The sequence below is a fragment of the Drosophila busckii genome, chromosome 3R (assembly GCF_011750605.1).
Source record: "Drosophila busckii strain San Diego stock center, stock number 13000-0081.31 chromosome 3R, ASM1175060v1, whole genome shotgun sequence".
NCBI classification, from domain to species: domain Eukaryota; kingdom Metazoa; phylum Arthropoda; class Insecta; order Diptera; family Drosophilidae; genus Drosophila; species Drosophila busckii.
In genome coordinates, this window is record NC_046607.1 from 13,616,526 (window position 1) to 13,637,185 (window position 20,660).

Here is a 20,660-nt window from a genome sequence, read left to right on the forward strand (position 1 = left end):
CTATACTTTGTCCGCTACTTAGTCTATGCCACATTTTTTTATAAAAATCTCAGTGTATGCAAACAAACGCTAATAAAATAAAAACAAAGAATATATAAGCGCATATTTTGCATATGATTTGAGTATAAAAAAAATCTAAAACTGACACTGACGCTGCCAAAAGTCAACATTGCGTATGCTGAATTTTTACGTTTTAAATATTTTATAATGCGCTTGCAGTGCGCAACGCAACGCACTTTTATATAAAACAGAGCAACTAGCAATTTGTAAGCGTTTGACATGAATCACATTGGCCCTGGCAGCTTAGACAAATATATTCACGTGCACTAAATGTTAAATGTTCATATTTTTATAAGTAGGATATAGAAAAATGTTTCGCGTGTAAGTAGTGCCCATTTTGTGCCTTGATTAACTAAACAGTTTAAACTAATTGCAGGCATGCCAACACTTGCAAGCGTCAGCTGTTCAGTTGCAAATTTTTGGGCAAATGTCTTTATGATAAATTTGTGCAGTGCTCGAAGGCAGCTGAGCACACAACTATGCTAAGCCGCAGTTTTGCAGCGCAGTGCGGACCGAAAACTAAGATTGCCATCAAACTTATGCCTGCGTTTGCAAAGCCCAAGCTGAGCTACGATCAGAAGAATATGCGACTGGGACGCGAGCTGGCGCCACATCTGAAGATCTACAAGAAGCAGCTAACATCAGCGCTATCCATTCTCATACGCATAAGTGGCTGCATTTTGTGCGTGGGAGTTTGGATTATAGGCCTAAGCGGCCTGCTGTGCGATTGCTCGCTTAACGCAGTGGCCAAAGAAATGGAGCAATGCGAACTTGCTGCCAAGCTGCTAAATGTGGGCAAAGTGCTGCTGGCGCTGCCGCTGGCCTATCATTTAGTGGGTGGCACGCGTCATTTGATTTGGTATTTCAATGTGTTTTTAAGCAAGCCACAGATCTATGCAACTGGCTATTTGGCCATTGTGCTGACTTTTGTGTTGGCCGCAGCGATTGCTACACTAGACTTTGGCTCAGATGAGGCGGCTAAGTTGAAGGAGCCGGAGCCTGAGCCGGCGAAGAAGAAATAATTAAATTGTATGCAGATAAATTTATAGTGACTGTATATACTGCTGCTTTTAACAATAACAATATTAAAATTGTGTGCAGTTTTTCACATTACACATACGCCAGGTGTCCGGCAAATGTAATTGTGTGCTAATGTAATTTTCTAGTCGTAGTTGTGGCTGAAAATTTATGCAACGATTGGCTGCAGCTTGTTTGATTTGATAGTCGCTTAGTACGTTATTAGATTTGCTTATGCCTCATAGCGGTTAATTTGAGTGAGAGCGCAGCAGCGTTAAAAGCATTTCACACACACACACACCCACACACACGTTGACATTTTAGAAAACGAAAATTTGATTTGCGGTTCTGTGCGCACAATTTTGTCTTAATAAGTGTGAGCGCTAGCTCTCGACTCTCTGTCCTCTGCTTTGGCATCATTTCAATTTAATAAAATTCATTTCAGTTGCGCGTCTGTGGTTTTTTTATTTAAACAACTTTTGAGACTTGTGTGTGTGTGTGTGTGTGTGCTCGCTTGTAATTTGTTGTGACAGCTTTGTGTAATTTGACATCTCTTCAATGCTCATATGAAAGATTTACTTAATTTTACGCTCTAGACAGCATAACAGAAATCACTTGACAGTTTTTTTTTTTGCTTGCCTTTGGTATTTTGCAGCCATCGTTAGGCTATGGCGACAGCACATCAAAGCCAATTGCATACATCAATCAATCAAAGCGCAAACACAGCATAAATCATTCATTTGCGCGACCTCATCAATATATAAATTATAAAATAAAACACTAATGACATAGTTGGCAATACGTCGGTTCTCATTTTAAAGCACACACGTGTTTGCATTTAAAAGTTAACACAAAGCATAGAAAATTAATAAAGATGCACACAGTTTAAGGCAACTTAAAGCAGCAGAAGAAGCTATAGCTAGCATATATACATAAATATATGTATGCGTATGTATAAACAGAAACCAAGAGTGGAAATTACAGTCAAACGTTTGCGTTTTCCTTTCAAGAAGCTCAATATGCGTGTCTGCGTTTAATTAAGATTGAGCTTATGTGAGTGAGTGTGTAAATGGCACTGCGAATGAGACTGCGCACACACACACACACATACGCATGCACTGTCTGTCCTTGCTAGTGTATAGTATATGAATAAATGTATGAGCAGGCATTTAATTTAATTTTCATTCGGATTGATTCCAATGATTTTACGTTTCATTTTACGTCCCACTGCGATTTCAATTACAACGTTCACACACACACACACGCACAGCAATTGATAGAAGCGTTTGTTTATTTGACTATTTATACGTACTGCAATTGGTTATTTTAAAATTGGTTTGCGCTCATTAAAATAAATCTTGCTTTACGCTTTAACTATATTGCGCTTAATTAACATTTAGCTTAATCAGTTATGCAGTCGCTATGCGCGCAACTTTTACTCATTTCGCTTTTGTTTGTGGGCGGACTTAAAAGTTTATCCACAAGCAAGTTTCTAGGCTAAGCTTTAGCCTGCCACACGGCAAGCCACAAAAACGTATTCGCTATCACAGTCTCTCGCTCTCGCTCTCGCTCTCGCTCTCGCTCTCTCTTCTTCGCATTTAGCATTGCATACTTTGCGGCTGACTTTTAACTTTGCCGCCATTGTTACGCATTTTTTGCTGCTGCTGCTGCTGTCGCCCATTTCGCCAGGCTAGGCCTTGACAACTGTAACAATTGCATTTTGGTTACTACTTTTTTTCTCACTCGCAGCTGCATTTCTTTTAGCAAGGACACACACCAGCAACACTACATGTTCGCATGTGTGTGTTTGTTCGTTTTTCTGCTAAAAAATGCAACGGAAAACCTATTTCCTTTGTAGGATATGAGTAGGAAAATGCTTGTTAGCACCACACACACATACACACACACACATGCATATCTGTGCGTTGGTGTTTGTAAAGTGCCATTTGCATGGCAATATTTGCACAACCTTGAACTTGCTGCAACAAAAATAAGCGCATAAGGCATAAGTGAGTTTGTATGTCTGTTGCACGTTGCACGTTGAGCTAACAATGCTAATTTCGTTGCTACTGCTGATGCTGCTACTGGCCTGCACTCATTTGTGTCAGCTTGCTCTAAAATGACAATTACAATTTGCCAGCCAAAGTAATAAAGGGTACAAACTTTTAATTGCGCATACGCCAGGTGTGAGGCCGACAGTTTGTGGCTTGGTGGACAGCACTTTATTTTATTTCCAAATTTATGCTTGTGGTATGCCAATTAGCACATTTTTGTAACAAAATTGTATAACTTGGCCATTTGGCATTGACAAGCCCTCAAATTACTTTGGTAATTATAAATATTTATGCCTCTCAGCCTCTCAGCAGTGTAACCTAGTACTAGTGGCCCTGTTTCAGTTGTCAGTTTGTAAAATTGAATTCAAGCCTGTGCTGTTTGACTTTTTTGAAAGATTTATAACATGCCCCGCAGTGGCAGTGGCTGTGGCTGTGGCAGTGGCATTGGCCCAAGCCCAAGCCAATGGCCGCGTGTCGATAAGCACAATGGCCATTGGTCCTCGTCGTCGTCGGCGCTGCTCGCTGTATGTCTGTGACATTTACCAATACACAAACAGTTGCACACATACATACACATATATACGTGAAACACAACGCTGGCGACAAACTTTTTAATCAAATTTTTTTTGAAAGCTATTTCTTTGAATACTTTTTGCTTGCTCACACATTGAGACGTCGCTGTTGCATATGCATGCTCAATTGTGTTTGTATTGGCAAAGGACATGCTTTGTGATTTATATACACATCACACACACAAACACAGCTACAGTGGGTGCGCCTGTAAGCCAACAACAATTTTTTGTTGTATTTGTTTGTTTTTTTTTTTTTTTTGATTTATGAGCGCTTTGGGTGACGCCAGCAACAATAGCAGACAACACCACAGTCAACTCCAGGGAATGTTATATATGCATATATATCGCAAAAAATCGAAGCAGCATAAGCACAACAACAATAACAACAAAAGCAATTTATTGAACAGACAACTTTTGTGCAAGTTCAAACGCGCAAGTTATTAATAAAATTCAATATGAAATTAAAGCAACAAAACTATAAATAAATTGATGCATTTTTTAAATTTTACTACAATAGCGCAGAGTTTATTATGTGCCAACAATAGATATTATTTTATAAATATAATTTTATTAGCAGGCCAGCGCTGCTGTGTCTGGGCCAAGTTTGATGTTGACCAATGGTCAACAGCAGCGCTGGCCATGTAGTTGGATATATGAAATTTTGATTGATGGCCAAGCCAGCAGTGTGGCTCAGTGTCTGGGCTATCGATTGTCGCTGTCATAAAAAAACAATAAAAAAGAGCAAAACGAGAGGCTACAACAAATAGTAGTAGAGAAGGCATATGCAAAGCCAGGGCGGGCTTATGCAAATCAAGACATGCCGCACATATCACTTTGTTACCCGGACGCCCAGCAATGCGCACTACGAACTTGTCAAAACTTGTTGTGCGCTCTCGCTAGCTTTTTATACTTTTTAAGAAAGCAGCAGCAGCAGCAGCAGCTGTAATGGGGTGGGGTGGGGTTGCGTGTGTAAAAAATTGCCAGTGCATATTGCTTTCCGTTGTTTGGCAGGCGAGCACTTGCGGCACTTGCCACACTTGCTAAAGCCGAGTTGATTTTTGCATATTTCTGATAGCGACGGCATTAGTCTCCAGTGAACTGGCACATAAAAGCGCAGTTATGGACTGATTGTCGGCGCGCTATATACGACACACCAAAAAAAATAAGAGAGAGCGAAAAAAAACATTTTCAAACTTTTGCTCTATAAGATTTATTTGACTGGCAGCTGGGGGATTTAGAACAACAAGCAATATGGTTTGATTTCTAGTTTGAGTGTGTGTGTGTGTAGCTTAAATCAACTTTAAGCGCCAGCAGTTCACTTGACTGCGCACATAATTGCAGTTTATCAAGCAATTGCATTGTTTAGAGCAACAAGCTGATTTCTTAGCAAAGCGCTCGCGAGCCAAGTTATCCTATTTATGAGTGCATACTTAGCCAGAGCGCTAATACGCAAAAACTCTTCAGTCAACGTGCGGCTTACACAAACAATGCCAGAGATAGGAGCGAGCGCATTAAGGGAATTGGGGGCGGTTCACAATTGAAGCCACTCGAACTCGCTGCTTTGAGTGCCGACAGTGCAGCAAGCACATTGCACACCTTTTGCATAGGTATAGTTCAACAATAATTGCCCGTACTTTAAGTGCGCCATTAGTACTAAATTACAGACAACAAACCCCCAGCCCAAGCCTAGCCCAAGCCAATCCAATTCCACCAGCAAGCAGGCAGCACTAGCTAACGGTGCGGTCTAATTACGCGCCAATGCTGAAAATGGTAAAACTGGAAGCTCTCAACATTCACATTTTAGCAAAAAGTAACCCAACCACCCACCCACACACACACACAGCGCACGGTGTGCCTCGTCGTGTGGCAGCTGCAGTGGCTGGAAAAGTTAAGTGCGCTAATGGCAATTAGAAGTTTACCGAGTGCAGTCAAAAATTGTAACGGCTGCCTGAGCTGAGCGTAGCCTGCAATATTGAACATTTTGCTAATTGCCGTATAATTATTGCAGTTAAAAAATTTAGCACAATTGCCCAGCCAGCCAGCCAGCCAGCCAGCTGAGCCTTGACCAGAAACCAGAGACACTACACCATGCTGGTGGCCACTGTGCCCCTGCCCCCAATTTGCATCAACAACAGACACATCAGCAATGCGTTTTCAACGATCTCAAAGCACAAGCCACAAACATTTTCGGTGCAGACGTCAAGTGTTTGGATAGTATATGATACAGTTCGTGTGGCAAGGCTGCTGCTGCTGCTGCTGCTGCTGCATACGCAGTGGCTGCAACAAATGTAAATATTATTGCAAAATCTTCTAATTAAGATAAGCAAATCGGTTGAGTGGTTTTAATGAAAATCAAACAATGCCTCTGTCCAAGAGAGAGAACCGACCGCTCAGCTCTGCGTCTGGTCAAGTTGATATTGATTGATATTCAACTTTGTTCACTTGCCTGGGCAGCCTCTGTAAGCAGCTCACTGAACCAAATGTTCAAATTACCATTGCCACTAGTCTCTGCACCAAACATCGTTTGCCTATTTTAATATTTAATTAATTTGGTTTATAGCAGTAACAGGCCAAGCTACAAAGCATGCAACATGCTCATTCTAATTGTGCATGGCCAATGGAATGCTATTGGCATTAATCGGCAAACTTCAAATCATTTAACAATTAAATTGCTAATAATTCAGAAACAAAGCTGAGCAATGCGCAGAGTCGAGCTACGATTTGCATAGAGTCTATATTCTATATTCAAGTATTGTATAGCAGTTTTAATTAGTGGGTCTTAATTTCATAGAAAAACTTTATTAAATGTGCTTGACTCTAGTGACAATTGTGGCCAAATTACAATCGATTTAATTATTTCATTTAAATGGCTTTGAAATAGAAAGCTAGAGGATTTTTTTTGAAGAAGTATCACTTAACATAAAAAATTCTAATTAATGGAAATTAATGTATATTTTATAAACATTGAGCACGCAAATTTGGCAATCAAATATATTATAATTAAATTGCTTATAAATGTAAGTAAGTATTTTTTTACATATGTATTAAATAGAAATACTTTTAATAAACAACATGACAATGTTTAATATTAATATGGGCTCAAAATGAATCCAGAAGAACTGAAGCTAGTTGTTAGTCCTTGAACTGAGCTGTGCTACATATTAACAACGATAAATAACTTTATCTTTAACAACTGTATCTTAGAGCTACTGACATTAAAGATGCAGGCGAAATTAGAAGCATTTAAATTGTTTATAATGTTTGTTAATATGGCAAGACTTAAAGTATTAAATGCTTCTAATTTAAGTCTTGCCATATTAACAAACACATTAAACAATTTACATATTTTCTTGGCATTATTCACAAATACTCGACGCTAAATTAATTAAATGAAAAGTGATTGCTTCAATCTGCTGCAACTGTTTGCTGTTCAGCGACTGTTTCGCAACTCTAAGCGACTCTATTAACGGGCTTTACTTTAATACTATTGACTTACCATTTTTCAGTTAGGAAACTTTAAATCTATAAACAATAAAATGTTTTGCAGCTTTTAACAGCAATAGCAGCATTCTCTTCACACTCTTTCTATTGAGGTTAATCTGCGAACTGGCGGCAGCCGACACAGCTCATTTATCAAAGGTCATTTGAATAGCAGCTGTCTACATTTCACTTGCGCTTTGCTTAATATTTAGCAAACGTATGTAGCTTTATTAATATGCGCACTAATGTTATGCGTAACATGGAACATATAAGTGGCGCTTGAGTTGGCCGCGATGCGATAAATGAATGAGGCTGAGGCGGCCCTTGCCAAGTGTGTCACGCCAAAAAGTATGCAACGTTGTTGACGCTACGCCGCGCTTATAATTAAGCCTTAATTGAACGTTGCCAGCGTCTTCGTCGCAGTTCCACGTAAGCAAGTTAATGATGAAATCGTTTACATGGCTTTGACACGACATGCGCCATTGCCCCCCAAACCTAAACTCAAATTGGAATCGGTTGAAGTTTTGAGCTCATTTTCGAGCGGCTAGAAGCACCGTCGCCGCCGACACCAACACCGCCAGATTATGTGCATGTGCATAATCTGGCACAAGTTCATTAAAACATTTGCATAGCGCAGTTTTAAGTGGCGAGTGCCGCAGCAGCTTATGAGGCTAACAGGCTGCAGTTCGCTCGCTCGTAATTTAGGACTACCGACCACGCCCACAAATTGTTTTAGTCTGAAATGTTTTATTTCCAGTCGAAAAGTTGAATATGCAATTTGGGACTGCATATTAACCTGTGCAGCTCCCAACTATTTAGCATAACGATGGCCGCTCATTATGAACCCCCCCCCCCCCCCCCCCAAAGCAGCTTGCACCTGCCACGTGCTGCAGCAACTGCCAACTATTCAATGCGCACTACAGCAGCAGCAGCAGCAGCAGCAGCAGCAGCAACATGCCTGTGACAGCAGGCAACTTTATTTGCGCTGGGTATTTGAACGGGGCTGCTGGCTCGCTGGCCTGGGCAGCGCATCTGAAGTTGGGCAAAGACCGAACGCCAGGCACGTAAAATATGCGCAGTTGTACACGGGTAGTATATGCCAGAGATCACTTGACTATAAACGAGATTAAAAATTCAATTACGCTGGAGTTGGCAAGCTGAACCTGAAGCTGCAGCAAACGAAAAAAAAAAGCGAATGACCAGCAAAAGTTGGAAGAACAACAAAAAGACAAACGCGCGCCCGAACCTCGAGTGCGAGCTGCTCGCAAGTCAAAGCGCGCCATATGGGAGTGAAGAGCGAACACACACACACACACACAGGTGCTGGCAAAGAGCAGCGAGGGGCTGGGGAAGCAACCGAAGTGGTCAGTGCCGGCGACGTTGTCGCAGCCAACGGAAGTTGACAACAATTTATGTGCCTGAAACGGATACAATTTACAAGCCGGCTCACACACACGTGCATGTGTGTGTGTTGGCAGCTAGAAAAGTGGCAGCAGGCATGGTCTAGGGGCCATTAAGAGCGAGAGCGCACAGTATGTGTGGGATGCACTGGCAGCAGCAGCTGCAGGTGTGACCAGCGCCAACTTCAAACGGAATTTTGTGTGTGAGTACTTAGTGCAAAGTGGCCCGGGACGAATTTTAGTTGCTGCTGCTGCTATGCAAAGTGGGTTGGCCACCCACACACACACATAGAAAATAAAAAATAGCACAACGAGCGACACATTTGAATTTCGTTTCAAGTTAAAGTTGATAAAAAGCAAGTGATTTAGAGCAGCGTTTCAACTTTTTTTTTGCCGCCGCCGCTTTGTTATTTATTTACGTTTTTGCTTTGTTTTGCTTGCTCAGGTAACGAAACACAAAAGCAAATCAGTGGAAAAAAACACAGCCCGCAATTAAGCTTGAGTTTTTAGTTGTTAATTTTTGTTTGCAAGCCGAGCTACGCACACTTTGACTTGCTTGCGTTGAATTGTCAATCAAGCGCTCACATATATTACGTATACGCAATGAGTAGTTGCGCTTGTATGCAAATTTTAATGCTTAACTTGTTGATTAGCGTAAGCAAGCAATTTGTTTAATAATACTAGTTAACAATTAATCAATTTACTTTTCATTTTATAAGCAAACAAATAAGTGCAAAAATATTCTGCTGCTTTAGTTAATACGCTTATAAGCTCAAAACGCTTTTTACATTTAATTAATGTCTAATATTATTTATTTGTATGCACTTATACATATTTCAATTGTTATTCATTCATTAATTTGCTCGACCTTTCAAATCTAATCGCATTCTAATGTTTCTTGCGCTTATCAGCGCGCTGCTTGCTGCCGCCGCGTCTAAGCACAAGGCGAAGCAGCCCAGCGCTTAATCTAATCAGCGCATAGAGCAGCAGCAGCGGTGCTGCCAATAGCACAGCAAGCGTATCCAAGCTATGTAGCTGCAGCCAGTTAAGATTACGCGACTCTGCGCGCAAATGTGGCGCGCCCTTGTGCCGCATAACATGCTCCGTCCACCAAATGGCGCGTTCCAAGGCAGTTTCAGGTTGATCGCGATATCGCTCGCTCATTTGTGCAGCAGTCTGCGCATAACTGCGCGTGTGCAACAAAGTTTCGATAGTCTGCTGTAGTTGCTGCGGCTGCAGCTGCTGCAAATCCAAGCCCAAGCCGTAGCCTAAGCGACTGGCGCGCTTGATATTCATAAATTGATCGTAGAACACAGGCAGCCCCAGCACGGGCTTGCCATAGTAAATGCTCTCCATGGTGCTGAGCAGTCCGCCGTGTGTAATAAACAGTTTTACATTGGGATGAGCTAGTACGTCGGCCTGTGGAAACCAAGCGGCAATGTAGACATTTGGCGGCTTAGCTGGCAGCTGCTCGTCCTCGAATTTCCACAGCACGCGCTGCTTGAGACGACCAAACACCTGCAGCAGCGTTGCACGTGTGTGCGCTGGCAAATCCTTGCTCTTCACATTGCTGCCCAGCGAGAAGTAAATGACGCCCGCTGCACCAGCGCCTTCAATAAATTGCTGCATTGCCGCAGGCAGCGGCTGCGACTTGTTCGCAATATGCACGCCGCCCACTTCAATCATATTGGGCAAATAAGGACGCACATGACTGACGCTAAAGTGTTGGCCAAGCAGCACTAGCGCGAAGCTATCAATTGCCTGCTCCAGCGGCATTTTATGCGTGGGATAGTAGCGCTCATACTGTCGCCGCATTTGGGGCTTGACGACAAACCAATGCATAGCTCTGGCTAGCCAGTTGTCAAAATGATTAGCCAAACGCTCAGCATAGTTCATGCGACTGGTGCGTGGTGAAGTCAACATAGGATTGTAGCTAACTGGCGATATATTGCCCATAAGCTGATCGATGTGTGGCTCATTGCCTTGCGATGAGAAGCCCACGAGCGTTGCATTGAAGTGTGCGCCAAAAGCAAAAAGCGCCTCTGTCTGCACCAATTCGGCTAAAACCAAATCAAATGTTTCACCTGAATGCAGCAGCTGCTGCACATTTGCATCCTCCAGTACGCACTCGGAAACAGTAGAAACTGTCTTGGCATACAGCATAGGCAGTTGCCAAGCACTAGCCGCACTTATTTCATCGATTATATCTGCAAAGCGCATATGTAACTATATCTTATTTTAATATATTGTGTACTTACCATCGAATATTGTTTTTATTTTAGGCGCTGCTATAAATCGCATATTTGGCACTGGCTGCATATTCTCAAATGGACTAATGACAGTCACTTCATGTCCACGTTGCGCTAACGTTTTGATATATTGCTCCATGAATATATATTGCGAACGCCCTGGGAATGGAAATGTTATTAGTATCTTAGCAGACTGCGCCAACGGCGACAGCAGCGCGATCAACAGCAGCCCAATTAGTTTCATTTTGACTTGACTTTACATCACAGACTGAAAGCTAGCGCCGACTTTTGTTTAGTTATATAGTTTATCAATTAGTCGCTTTAGCTGCTGCGTCATGCTCAATCGCCGAACAACATCAATGAAAGCAATATTGATAACGTTCTTGAGTGAGTCTTGACTGCTGAGTGAGTTAGTTTTAATAGTAATTGTATATTTAATCAAATCAAATTTGTAATTGCCTCAAAGGCCTTTGACCCGAAAGTTGGCATTTAAACAATTGGGCGGCTTGCTTAAAGTTTCTAAATTATTTAGAAACAAATGTCAACAGCAACAATTATTCTTATATATATGAAAATTTAATGCGCGTTTAAAATTATTTTTAAGTGCATGTCCGGCGGTTAAATTGGCTGCTGTTTATTTTTAAATAAGGTCTAAACTGGGACTGTAGCCCACGCCCCCAACACCGTAAGCAAACTTGGGACTGCTCTACTTATTTATTTTCACTTGAATTTCTTTTTACTTTTTTGGTTTTTCTTTTGCGCACTCCTTTTTTTGTAGGAGTTCGTTTTCCGTTTGTGGTTTTGCTGCTTTTGTCGCTTACACTTGCCCAGTTACTTAATTGAATTAGGTTGCCTGATTATTTTCCACAACAGCAAATTAAAATTATGTTTATATGTTTTCTTGCTTTCTTTCATTTCGATCAACAGCTGCGGCATTCAAGCAATTGTCGCCTGTTTTAGCTGCTTAACAACTCGATAATCAGCAAAGAGCAGAAGCAGAGCATTTAATTTAAATTCTTTGCGCACAGCCCTAAGCAGCTGCTTAAAAATATTTAAAATTTCTCAGAATTATGCAAAGTTTGCAGCTTAAGCTTTAAGCAAAGTTATGTTGGCAACAGCTGCAGAGCTGCAAATGCAATTTAAAGCCTTTGCCCGGGGAGGGGGGGGACATTGTAACAATTTGTGCATAACTAAAAATCATTTTTCATTTGTTTTCATTTCCGTTTTGATTTTTGCATAGTTGCCATAATATGAACGCCTTGGCTTGCACCTGCAGAGCAAAGTGTCCAGTCTCACTATGTGTGTGTGTGTGTGTGTGTGTTTATGCCTGGCAAATGTTAGTTGACAGCTGCTTGCATGCTGATCCTAGAGTCCAGGTGCAGCTGAAGTTGCTGCCCTTGCTTGACTAAAAAAAAAAGTAGCAGATATGCAACTACGAAATGGAATGTCAGACAGCGCTGACAATTGACTTTTATTGCTGTTGACAGGCTGGCAGGCAAAAAGTCAGCTTGCGAGAAATGCATTGCTTGGGTTTGAGATTCCCAGCAGCGACTTTGTCAATTCCCAGCCATTACGTTTGACTTAACATTTCAGCAAATTACGCAGCATTGTCTCGAAGCAGGAGCAGGACTTTTAGTTGCAATTTTTGACATTACGATTTCTATTTGTGTTTTGCTTTACAGAGCTGTCAATGGCCGGATATGGCGCACACCCCCATGCACTTATGTGCATGGCACAATTTCCGGTCTCTAGAAGCAATGAAAAATTCATTACAGCAGCGCTGTAAGCAAATTGTTTAAATTTAAGGCGTTAAACAAAACTAAGCCAAAGTATATTTGCACCTCAGGGAGTTATACACTTTGCATGCTTTTAAGTTCACGCTATAATCCATCCGGGATATAATTATTGTGTACATATTATGATAGTGGCATAAAACCAAGAGTTTATCGCTGAGTTGATGTAGATGGCGCTGCTGCTCAACGAGCTGCAAATGTTAAGGGCTAACACTGTAGATGGGCAATAAATTTGCGTATGCTTAAAAGCAGCACAGCAAAAGGTTATTTACGTAAGTAAGTAAGCTGTTAAAATGGACTCCAAGCTCAATAAAATGCAAAAAACTTGGCTATACTAAAAAGTACTTAAATCTAGCGCTTTAAGTTGATGAAACTTTTTAATTTCTTTGCAGCAGCAGCAACAGCAACAGCAACATAATTTATAAATGAAATGAGCTCAACTCGGCGCATGCAAATTAAATCTAATTATGTGCGGCGAGGCAATTGCAGTCACAACAACAATGAACAGCGACTCAGCCTAGTCGACTTGGCTTTCATTTTGCCCAACTGACCCGCACAAATGCGTCTATTGACGTTAACAATGCGCACAAAAGCGACGACTGCAGCAGCAGCAGCAGCGACTGGTAGCTCGCCCAGGTCCAGGTGTGCGCGCTCGCCAGTTGGTCAACAGTTAGCCCCTAATGCAGCGTCAGCGAGAAACAAAAGAGTTTATACTCGCATAGGGAGCCAAAGTTATGGCTTATGGTTAGACGCACTCTACAAAAGAAAAATCCATATTTATATACATTATGCTCATGCGGGCGGCGGCATTTTGTGGGTGGTGCATACGCCGTGTGCCGCAATTGCGGTAAAATATGTTTGCACAAAAAGGAAATCGCCAAAGCCACGTGAGCAGGAAATGCTGAATTTGTCTGCCCAGCGGCTAAAAAATAAACTCAACTAAACTACTAAGCGGTTTGTAATGTTCCCACAAACAAAAGCAGTGGCCATAGCAAACTGCTTAATTATTTGCTTTGTATTAAAAGCTAGTTAACTATACGTTATTTGTCTTATTAATTAAATTCTAAACTTTATAGGCACGAAATTGATTTCTGGAACACACACGTTGCCGCAATTTTTAGTTGTTTCCATTTGCTTGGTTACGCTTTGTTGCAATATGGCTCAGGCCCTAGCACATCCGTTGAAATTGCAACTGCCGCTCGTTGTCGTTGTCGTCGTCGTCCTGCTTAGCCGCTGTCCTTGTCGTTGTCTGGGCTGGACTTTTGGGAATATTATTGAAAACTTTTACCGCAAGCTGTGCAGCAGCAGCAAAAACAAACGTATTGTTCGTTGGCTGCTGCTGCTACAAAAATGAGGATTAAAACAAAAAAAAATTATTAGAGTTTGTGTTTTATTTTTTTTTTGCAGTTTGCTGCTGCAAAGTTTCAGTTTTGTTGCAACTTTGGCCACAGACACCGCAGCGCACCCACAGCCCACATGGCCACGCCCACACTCAGCGCAGACAGTACATAAATTCTCTGAGCAATTTTCAGGCATTTGCCCAACTGCTAACCAAGCCGACAACAAGTTGTCCAAGTAGCAAGCCAAGCTCTACATGTCCAGGCTACGGCTCCATCTCCGGCTCAACTACACGCATGCCCACGCACAGGTATTTTTTCTAGCTGTCCCTAGTATTTGTTAGTTCAATCGCTGGCAATAAGTTATCATTATTTATGGCCAAAGTTTGCACTCGCTATAACTCAGGCGAGCGCGCGCACTCGCTTGAGCTCTTGGCCAGGCAAACAGTCAGCTGCAAATATATTTAAGCTAATTGCATATTTTTCATTTCGCCAGCAAGGCCATTTGTAACCAGTGTGCTAATCAAACAACGTACGCTGCAATTTGCTGCAGCCTTGACATATACGATGTTGACCCACTGTATAACAACTATTCAATTTGAGGCATGGGGACACCCTTCAATTATACAAAATCATAGCCAAATTGGCAGCTCACACACACGAATGTAAACGCCAAGCAGTTGACAATCAATTTTCGGCATTGTGCTGCACAGTGGGGCTATCAATAGCAACTAAATGCAAAATATGTATCATCAAATAAGGAATAATTCTTATTTTGAAAATAAAACTAGAATTCTTAAATAGCAAGTCAAATTGACAAGAATATAAGCAGTTTGATAATAATATAAATGACTTTAGAACTTCGAGATAAAACAAATTGAATTACTTTTAAATTTGTTAAAACTTAAATGAACACAAATGATAAAAGTATAAATATTTTATTTATTCAGATTAACTATACATTATGAAGGTGTTAGAATAAAAGCATTATATGCTATATCTGTTGCTCTTTTAATTTATTGCTTTGATAGATAAATAATAAGATTCTTGTTCACAAGTTTTTATTTGCTTGGAGATTATAAATAGATGGGACAAAAATAGTTTGATAGGAATAAAAGTACCACATATATTTACACATTATTGTTTGGGAAATCTGAAAAATCATACATAGAGCTTATTTTAATTCAAATTTTGATGGGCTTATACAAAAAATTAAAGTAAAACATCATAATTTTCTAATATTTTAACCGACTATTGAAGACAAAACTTAAATGCAGAATTTGAGTTTAAGCTTTAAGCTAAATAAACAAAATTATAACATTATTAAAAATAAGCCTATATGTGCCATTATGTTACTTAATGTTAACTTAATACTTTGAAGCTTTCATATTTTTTGATTAGCTACAGCCAACTTACAATACTTAGCAGATAGGCTAACATTTCTCTTGCAGACATTCTGATGCTGACTTCTTTAGCTTTTTTATGTATATGACGCCCCACTGTGCAAGTTCTTGCATACAGTTTGGATTATGAACAATCACTAAACGAATTGCAGTTGCCATCTAGCAGGCCTTGGAAATTCAGTCAACAACTTTGAGGCATCAAGTTAATTAGACAAACATTTGAAATTCGTAGCAGTTTCACAATATTTGTGTTCGATTCTTCAAAACGCATTTTATTAAATTTTAATAAGTAACTAGTAAAGAAAGTAATGCACACACACACAATGACCAAACAGCTTTGGAATCATAACACTGAACGGCTGTTGAAATCGGCCATTGATGCGTATTTCAGGAATTGGCAGGCTCACATGGCTTCCAAAGCCTCTAAGGTGGCCATGTCGAAATTTGAGAAGAGCAGTTACTTGCCCTACAGCCTGCTGAACGAGAAGTTGGACTGTGTGCGCAAGCGGCTCAATCAGCCGCTGACACTGGCGGAGAAGGTGCTCTACTCCCATCTGGATGATCCGTCGAATCAGAAGATTGAGCGCGGCACTTCCTATTTGCTGCTGCGTCCCGATCGCGTGGCCATGCAGGATGCCACAGCGCAGATGGCGCTGCTGCAGTTTATTTCATCGGGACTCAAGAAGGTAGCGGTGCCGTCAACAGTGCACTGCGATCATTTGATTGAGGCACAAATATCTGGCGACAAGGATCTGGCACGTGCGAAGGATCAGAATAAAGAGGTTTACGATTTCTTGGCTTCGACCTGCGCCAAGTATGGCTTGGGCTTCTGGAAGCCTGGCAGTGGCATTATACATCAGATTATCTTGGAGAATTACGCGTTTCCGGGGCTGCTGATGATTGGCACAGACTCGCATACGCCCAATGGCGGTGGCTTGGGTGGTCTATGCATTGGTGTGGGCGGTGCGGATGCTGTTGATGTCATGGCCAACATGCCCTGGGAGCTCAAGTGTCCCAAGGTCATTGGCGTTAATCTCACAGGCAAAATAAGCGGCTGGACCTCACCCAAGGATGTTATACTCAAAGTAGCTGAGATACTCACAGTCAAGGGCGGCACTGGCGCCATAATTGAGTATCACGGTCCAGGCGTTGACTCCATCTCCTGCACAGGCATGGCCACCATTTGCAATATGGGCGCGGAGATTGGCGCCACCACTTCTGTCTTTCCATACAACAAGCGCATGATCGATTATCTATGCGCCACCGATCGTGGCGGCATTGCAGCTGAGGCGCAAAAGTTTCAGAAGTCGCTGCTGTCGCCGGACAAGGGCTGCAAGTATGATCAGGTAATCAACATAGATCTGGACAAGCTGGAGCCGCTGGTCAATGGTCCCTACACACCTGATCTGGCGCATCCCATTAGCAAGCTGGGCGCCAATGCCAAGGAGAAAGGCTATCCCATGGACATCAAGGTGGGCCTCATTGGCTCCTGCACCAACTCGTCGTATGAGGATATGGGCCGTTGCGTCACCATAGCCAAGGACGCCATTGAGCATGGACTCAAAGCCAAAATACCCTTCAATGTCACTCCCGGCTCGGAGCAAGTGCGCGCCACCATTGAACGCGACGGCATGATCAAGACATTCAACGAGTTTGGCGGCACTGTGCTGGCCAACGCTTGTGGCCCCTGCATTGGCCAGTGGGACCGCAAGGATGTAAAGAAGGGTGAGAAGAACACCATTGTCACCTCCTATAATCGCAACTTTACTGGACGCAATGATGCCAATCCGGCTACACATTGTTTTGTCACCAGTCCCGAAATGGTCACAGCTTTGTCTATTGTTGGCCGCTTGGACTTTAATCCCTTGAAGGACGAGCTAACTGACTGCAATGGCAAAAAGTTTAAGCTCAAGCCGCCTACAGGCGATGAGCTGCCTGCGCAGGGCTTTGATCCTGGCCAGGACACATACACGGCGCCGCCTGCGAATGGTGAAAGCGTCAAAGTTGCCGTTGATCCCAAGTCGGAGCGTTTGCAAATCTTGGAGCCATTTAACAAATGGGATGGCAAGGACTACATCGACTTGACGGTGCTTATCAAAATCAAGGGCAAGTGCACCACCGATCACATCTCAGCCGCTGGTCCCTGGCTAAAGTATCGCGGCCATTTGGATAACATATCCAACAATATGTTCATTGGTGCCGTCAATGCGGAGAACAACGAGATGAACAAGATCGAGAATCAGAAATCCAAATCCTTTGACACTGTGCCCAAGGTGGCGCGCGATTACAAAGCCGCCAACATTAAGTGGGTGGCTGTGGGTGAAGACAACTATGGCGAGGGCTCCTCACGCGAGCACGCTGCCCTGGAGCCGCGTCATCTCGGTGGCGTCGCCATCATTGTCAAGTCCTTTGCGCGCATTCACGAAACCAATCTGAAGAAGCAGGGACTGCTCGCTTTAACTTTTGCCAATCCCGGCGACTTTGACAAGATCAAGGCAAGCAGCAAACTGTCCCTGCTCAATCTGGCGCAGATGGCGCCCGGCAAGCCCATCGACTGCGAGATCAAGAACAATGGCAGCTCGGACAAAATTCAGCTGAATCACTCGTTCAATGTGGAGCAAATCGAATGGTTCAAGGCTGGCAGCGCTCTAAATCGCATGAAGGAGGTGCTGGCCAAGGGCAAATAGACTGACTCACATTAATCTGTTTATTATATTGTTAACTGACAGTGCTTCATAAGCTAATAAATAAATAATTTAATGCAATGAGTTTACTTATTGCTTTGGCATTTGACCCAATTTAAGAAAATATAAAAGTATTAAAAGCATAATTTGTATATAATCAGCAAACTGCTAAATCACTGCAGTCCAAATATTTTATTTTATTGCAGCCAGGGAGCTCAGTAAATCATTATTGTCATTTTACAATATAAACTTAAGATGTATGCATATTATTTATTATTATACTAGCAACTAGTTCATTGCTTGCTAAGTCGCCAACAGTCCAAACACAACTGACCTGGCAGTGGCCTCGCTTGCTGCCTAAGCTGTCAGCCAGTCTCTCATAAACTGATCTCAGAGTTGAGAGCGCAAGTCGCTCAGAGAACGTGAGCGGCAGCAATTGCTTAGCTTGTAATCAGTCCATGTCGCATTGGGCGTAAGTCTCTTTGCTATCGAGAGCGCCGCTCATGGCTCTCGCTCCTATCGCTTTGCGCTGTTCGCTGCTCTGACTGAGCGAAAGCGACGCGTCGCTGCTTTGTGGGTTGAGTGGCTTCTAGCTCAACCATTTGTTACCTGTATTAAAGGCAATCACTGTCCAATATGCTTGTACTTAAATAATTAAATAACATTTTCTTATGGAGAGAAAAGGCTAATTGTAGATTTATAAAAAAGTTTAATAAACCTTTAATAAAAAAAATCTAATAAATGAGTTTTTTAGTAAAAAAAATAATAAAATACAATATTTTTAATTGAAAATCGTTTGATTTTCGACAAAGTTGTATGAAAAGAACTTTCAAATTTTAATTATAACACAAGCTCTAACCTAAAAGAGAAAGAGCATTGAGCAACATCGAGTTTTTAGTGGTGGTGGGAAGAACCTTTTGGCACTGCAGAGCGTCTTCCTCAGCTGGAAGGTGCAGCCTTTAAGATCAAGTGCTTGGCATGCACTTAAGAAGCAACACTAAGAGCTGCCTGGCATTAACCTTTGGAAGAGCCAACGACTATGCTAAGCAGAATATCACTGAGCAATTTAAATCAGCTGGCGTCCTGGCCACAAGTCTTTAATAATTCGCTTGAGTAGCAAATGAGTTTAAATCAAAGAGTGTTTGTTAAATGTTTTGCACAACTTAAAATGCATTTTAAATTAACTTGACGCTGCGCCTGCAACATAAACTGATAAACACAAGTTATGTGTGTGTGTGTGTCATTAAGTAAATTTTAAAACTAATTAAAAGCTATAAAAAATAATAATAAATTTGCAGCTTAAGCTTGGCAACTTTTTGGCAAGCAGCTAAAAACTCTGTCACGCCAAAAGACAATAAGCAACGCTTAGCAACGCATACACATATACAGCATATGTATGTGTGTGTGTGTGTGTGTGTGCTAGAGAGAGATAGGCTTACACAAATATGCATTTGTGACACTGTGCATGAGTTGGTAGAGCAAATTATTTGCTACTTTTAATTAGTGCCAAAAAGTCATTCACAAAATGCATAAAAGCTGTTGCCAGGGACCCAATGCCACAGTCAATGCACAAGCTCAACAGCAAATACACACAAAGAGAAAGAGAGAGAGAGAGAGAGAGAGAGAGAGAGCGCTGTGCCTGCAATTGGAAGCTAGTTTTTGTGACTATATTTGCACTGGGTCTGAACTTTAGAGTTGTCACAGCCTAAGCCGAAAATGTTTGGTTATTAACTCATAACAATGCATTGGGCTGTTTTGTTTTTTTGCACCCAGTGCATAAAATATGAGCTAAGAGTCTTTTAAGTTAGTTCAAAAAGTTAACGTGTATATTCTGATTAAGCTAACGTAATGTATCAAGTTTATTTTAAGATGCTGATATATGCGCCTCTTTTCCCAATATAGATTAAATGTTGCTGACCCAACAATTCAATTTGAATTGTGCCCCAATCGCATAACAAAGTTATTAAGATAGCATTAGCTGATTGCAAATTTTGTTTAAAGTTTATTAATAGTTGCTAACATTAACAGCGACTGGCTATTGCTAAAGATTTTGGTGCGATTTAATCAAATTAATATTGGGTTTTTTCTTAAAGCTATAAATAATTTGAAGAATATACAGATTCATTTTATTTATAAGTGGTCTCGTCTCGTCGACTGCGCTCGACTTTGCTGCTTTTTTTTGTACTTTGTGTGTCCAAAATTGATTTGAGTTCTGCAGTCAATTTTATTACAGACTCAATGACCAATGTCACACACACATGCACACATTCGTATCAATTTGGCTTAACAATATTTATGCCATATACGTATGCTCTATGTGTAGTCGCTTGCTTGGCTTCAGACGAGTTTATCATTTGCACTTAACTGAATTTAAGCTGCTTGCCTGTTAACTTGACCAAGCAATTCTTTATATTCAAAATTTTAATTGCTTTTCAAATCGAACATTTTTAGCCATAATCGCATTAAGTTTGTGGCTTTGTGGCTTACGTTTTAGCCAAGGGTCAATGCAACACAAGTCACAGAGACTTGACGTTAGTGATAAGTGTAAATCAGGCAAATGACAAGTTGCAATAAAAGAAAGCAAGCGAAGCAATAGCAAAACAAAAGCGAA

At 41.5% G+C, this 20,660-nt stretch overlaps 3 protein-coding genes across 3 annotated transcripts; 2 read left to right on the plus strand and 1 right to left on the minus strand.

Annotated features, from left to right (window-relative positions):
* The first annotated feature begins 290 nt into the window (after nt 1-290).
* LOC108602537 (succinate dehydrogenase cytochrome b560 subunit, mitochondrial) lies at nt 291-1,202 on the plus strand. Its single transcript, XM_017990669.1, has 2 exons — nt 291-381; nt 437-1,202. Exons 1-2 carry the CDS (start codon nt 371-373, stop codon nt 1,080-1,082), a joined length of 657 nt encoding a protein of 218 aa, XP_017846158.1. The 5' UTR covers nt 291-370; the 3' UTR covers nt 1,083-1,202.
* Nucleotides 1,203-9,388: 8,186 nt separating this feature from the next.
* LOC108602049 (UDP-glucuronosyltransferase 2B13) lies at nt 9,389-11,087 on the minus strand. Its single transcript, XM_017990060.1, has 2 exons — nt 10,842-11,087; nt 9,389-10,790 (listed from the first exon to the last, which is right to left on the minus strand). The coding sequence occupies exons 1-2, from the start codon at nt 11,074-11,076 to the stop codon at nt 9,472-9,474; spliced, it is 1,554 nt and encodes a 517-aa protein (XP_017845549.1). The 5' UTR covers nt 11,077-11,087; the 3' UTR covers nt 9,389-9,471.
* Nucleotides 11,088-15,582: 4,495 nt separating this feature from the next.
* On the plus strand, nt 15,583-18,128 carry LOC108604816 (probable aconitate hydratase, mitochondrial). Its single transcript, XM_017994424.2, has one exon. The coding sequence runs from the start codon at nt 15,674-15,676 to the stop codon at nt 18,050-18,052; it is 2,379 nt and encodes a 792-aa protein (XP_017849913.1). The 5' UTR covers nt 15,583-15,673; the 3' UTR covers nt 18,053-18,128.
* Nucleotides 18,129-20,660: the final 2,532 nt, after the last annotated feature.

Bases quoted from the DNA above. Each gene is read 5' to 3' on its own strand.
- LOC108602049 (XM_017990060.1), bottom strand. From the start codon at position 11,076: ATGAAACTAATTGGGCTGCTGTTGATCGCGCTGCTGTCGCCGTTGGCG. The intron at 10,791-10,841 runs GTAAGTACACAA...TGCGCTTTGCAG, and splicing joins AATAAAAACAATATTCGATG to ATATAATCGATGAAATAAGT.
- LOC108604816 (XM_017994424.2), top strand. From the start codon at position 15,674: ATGCACACACACACAATGACCAAACAGCTTTGGAATCATAACACTGAA.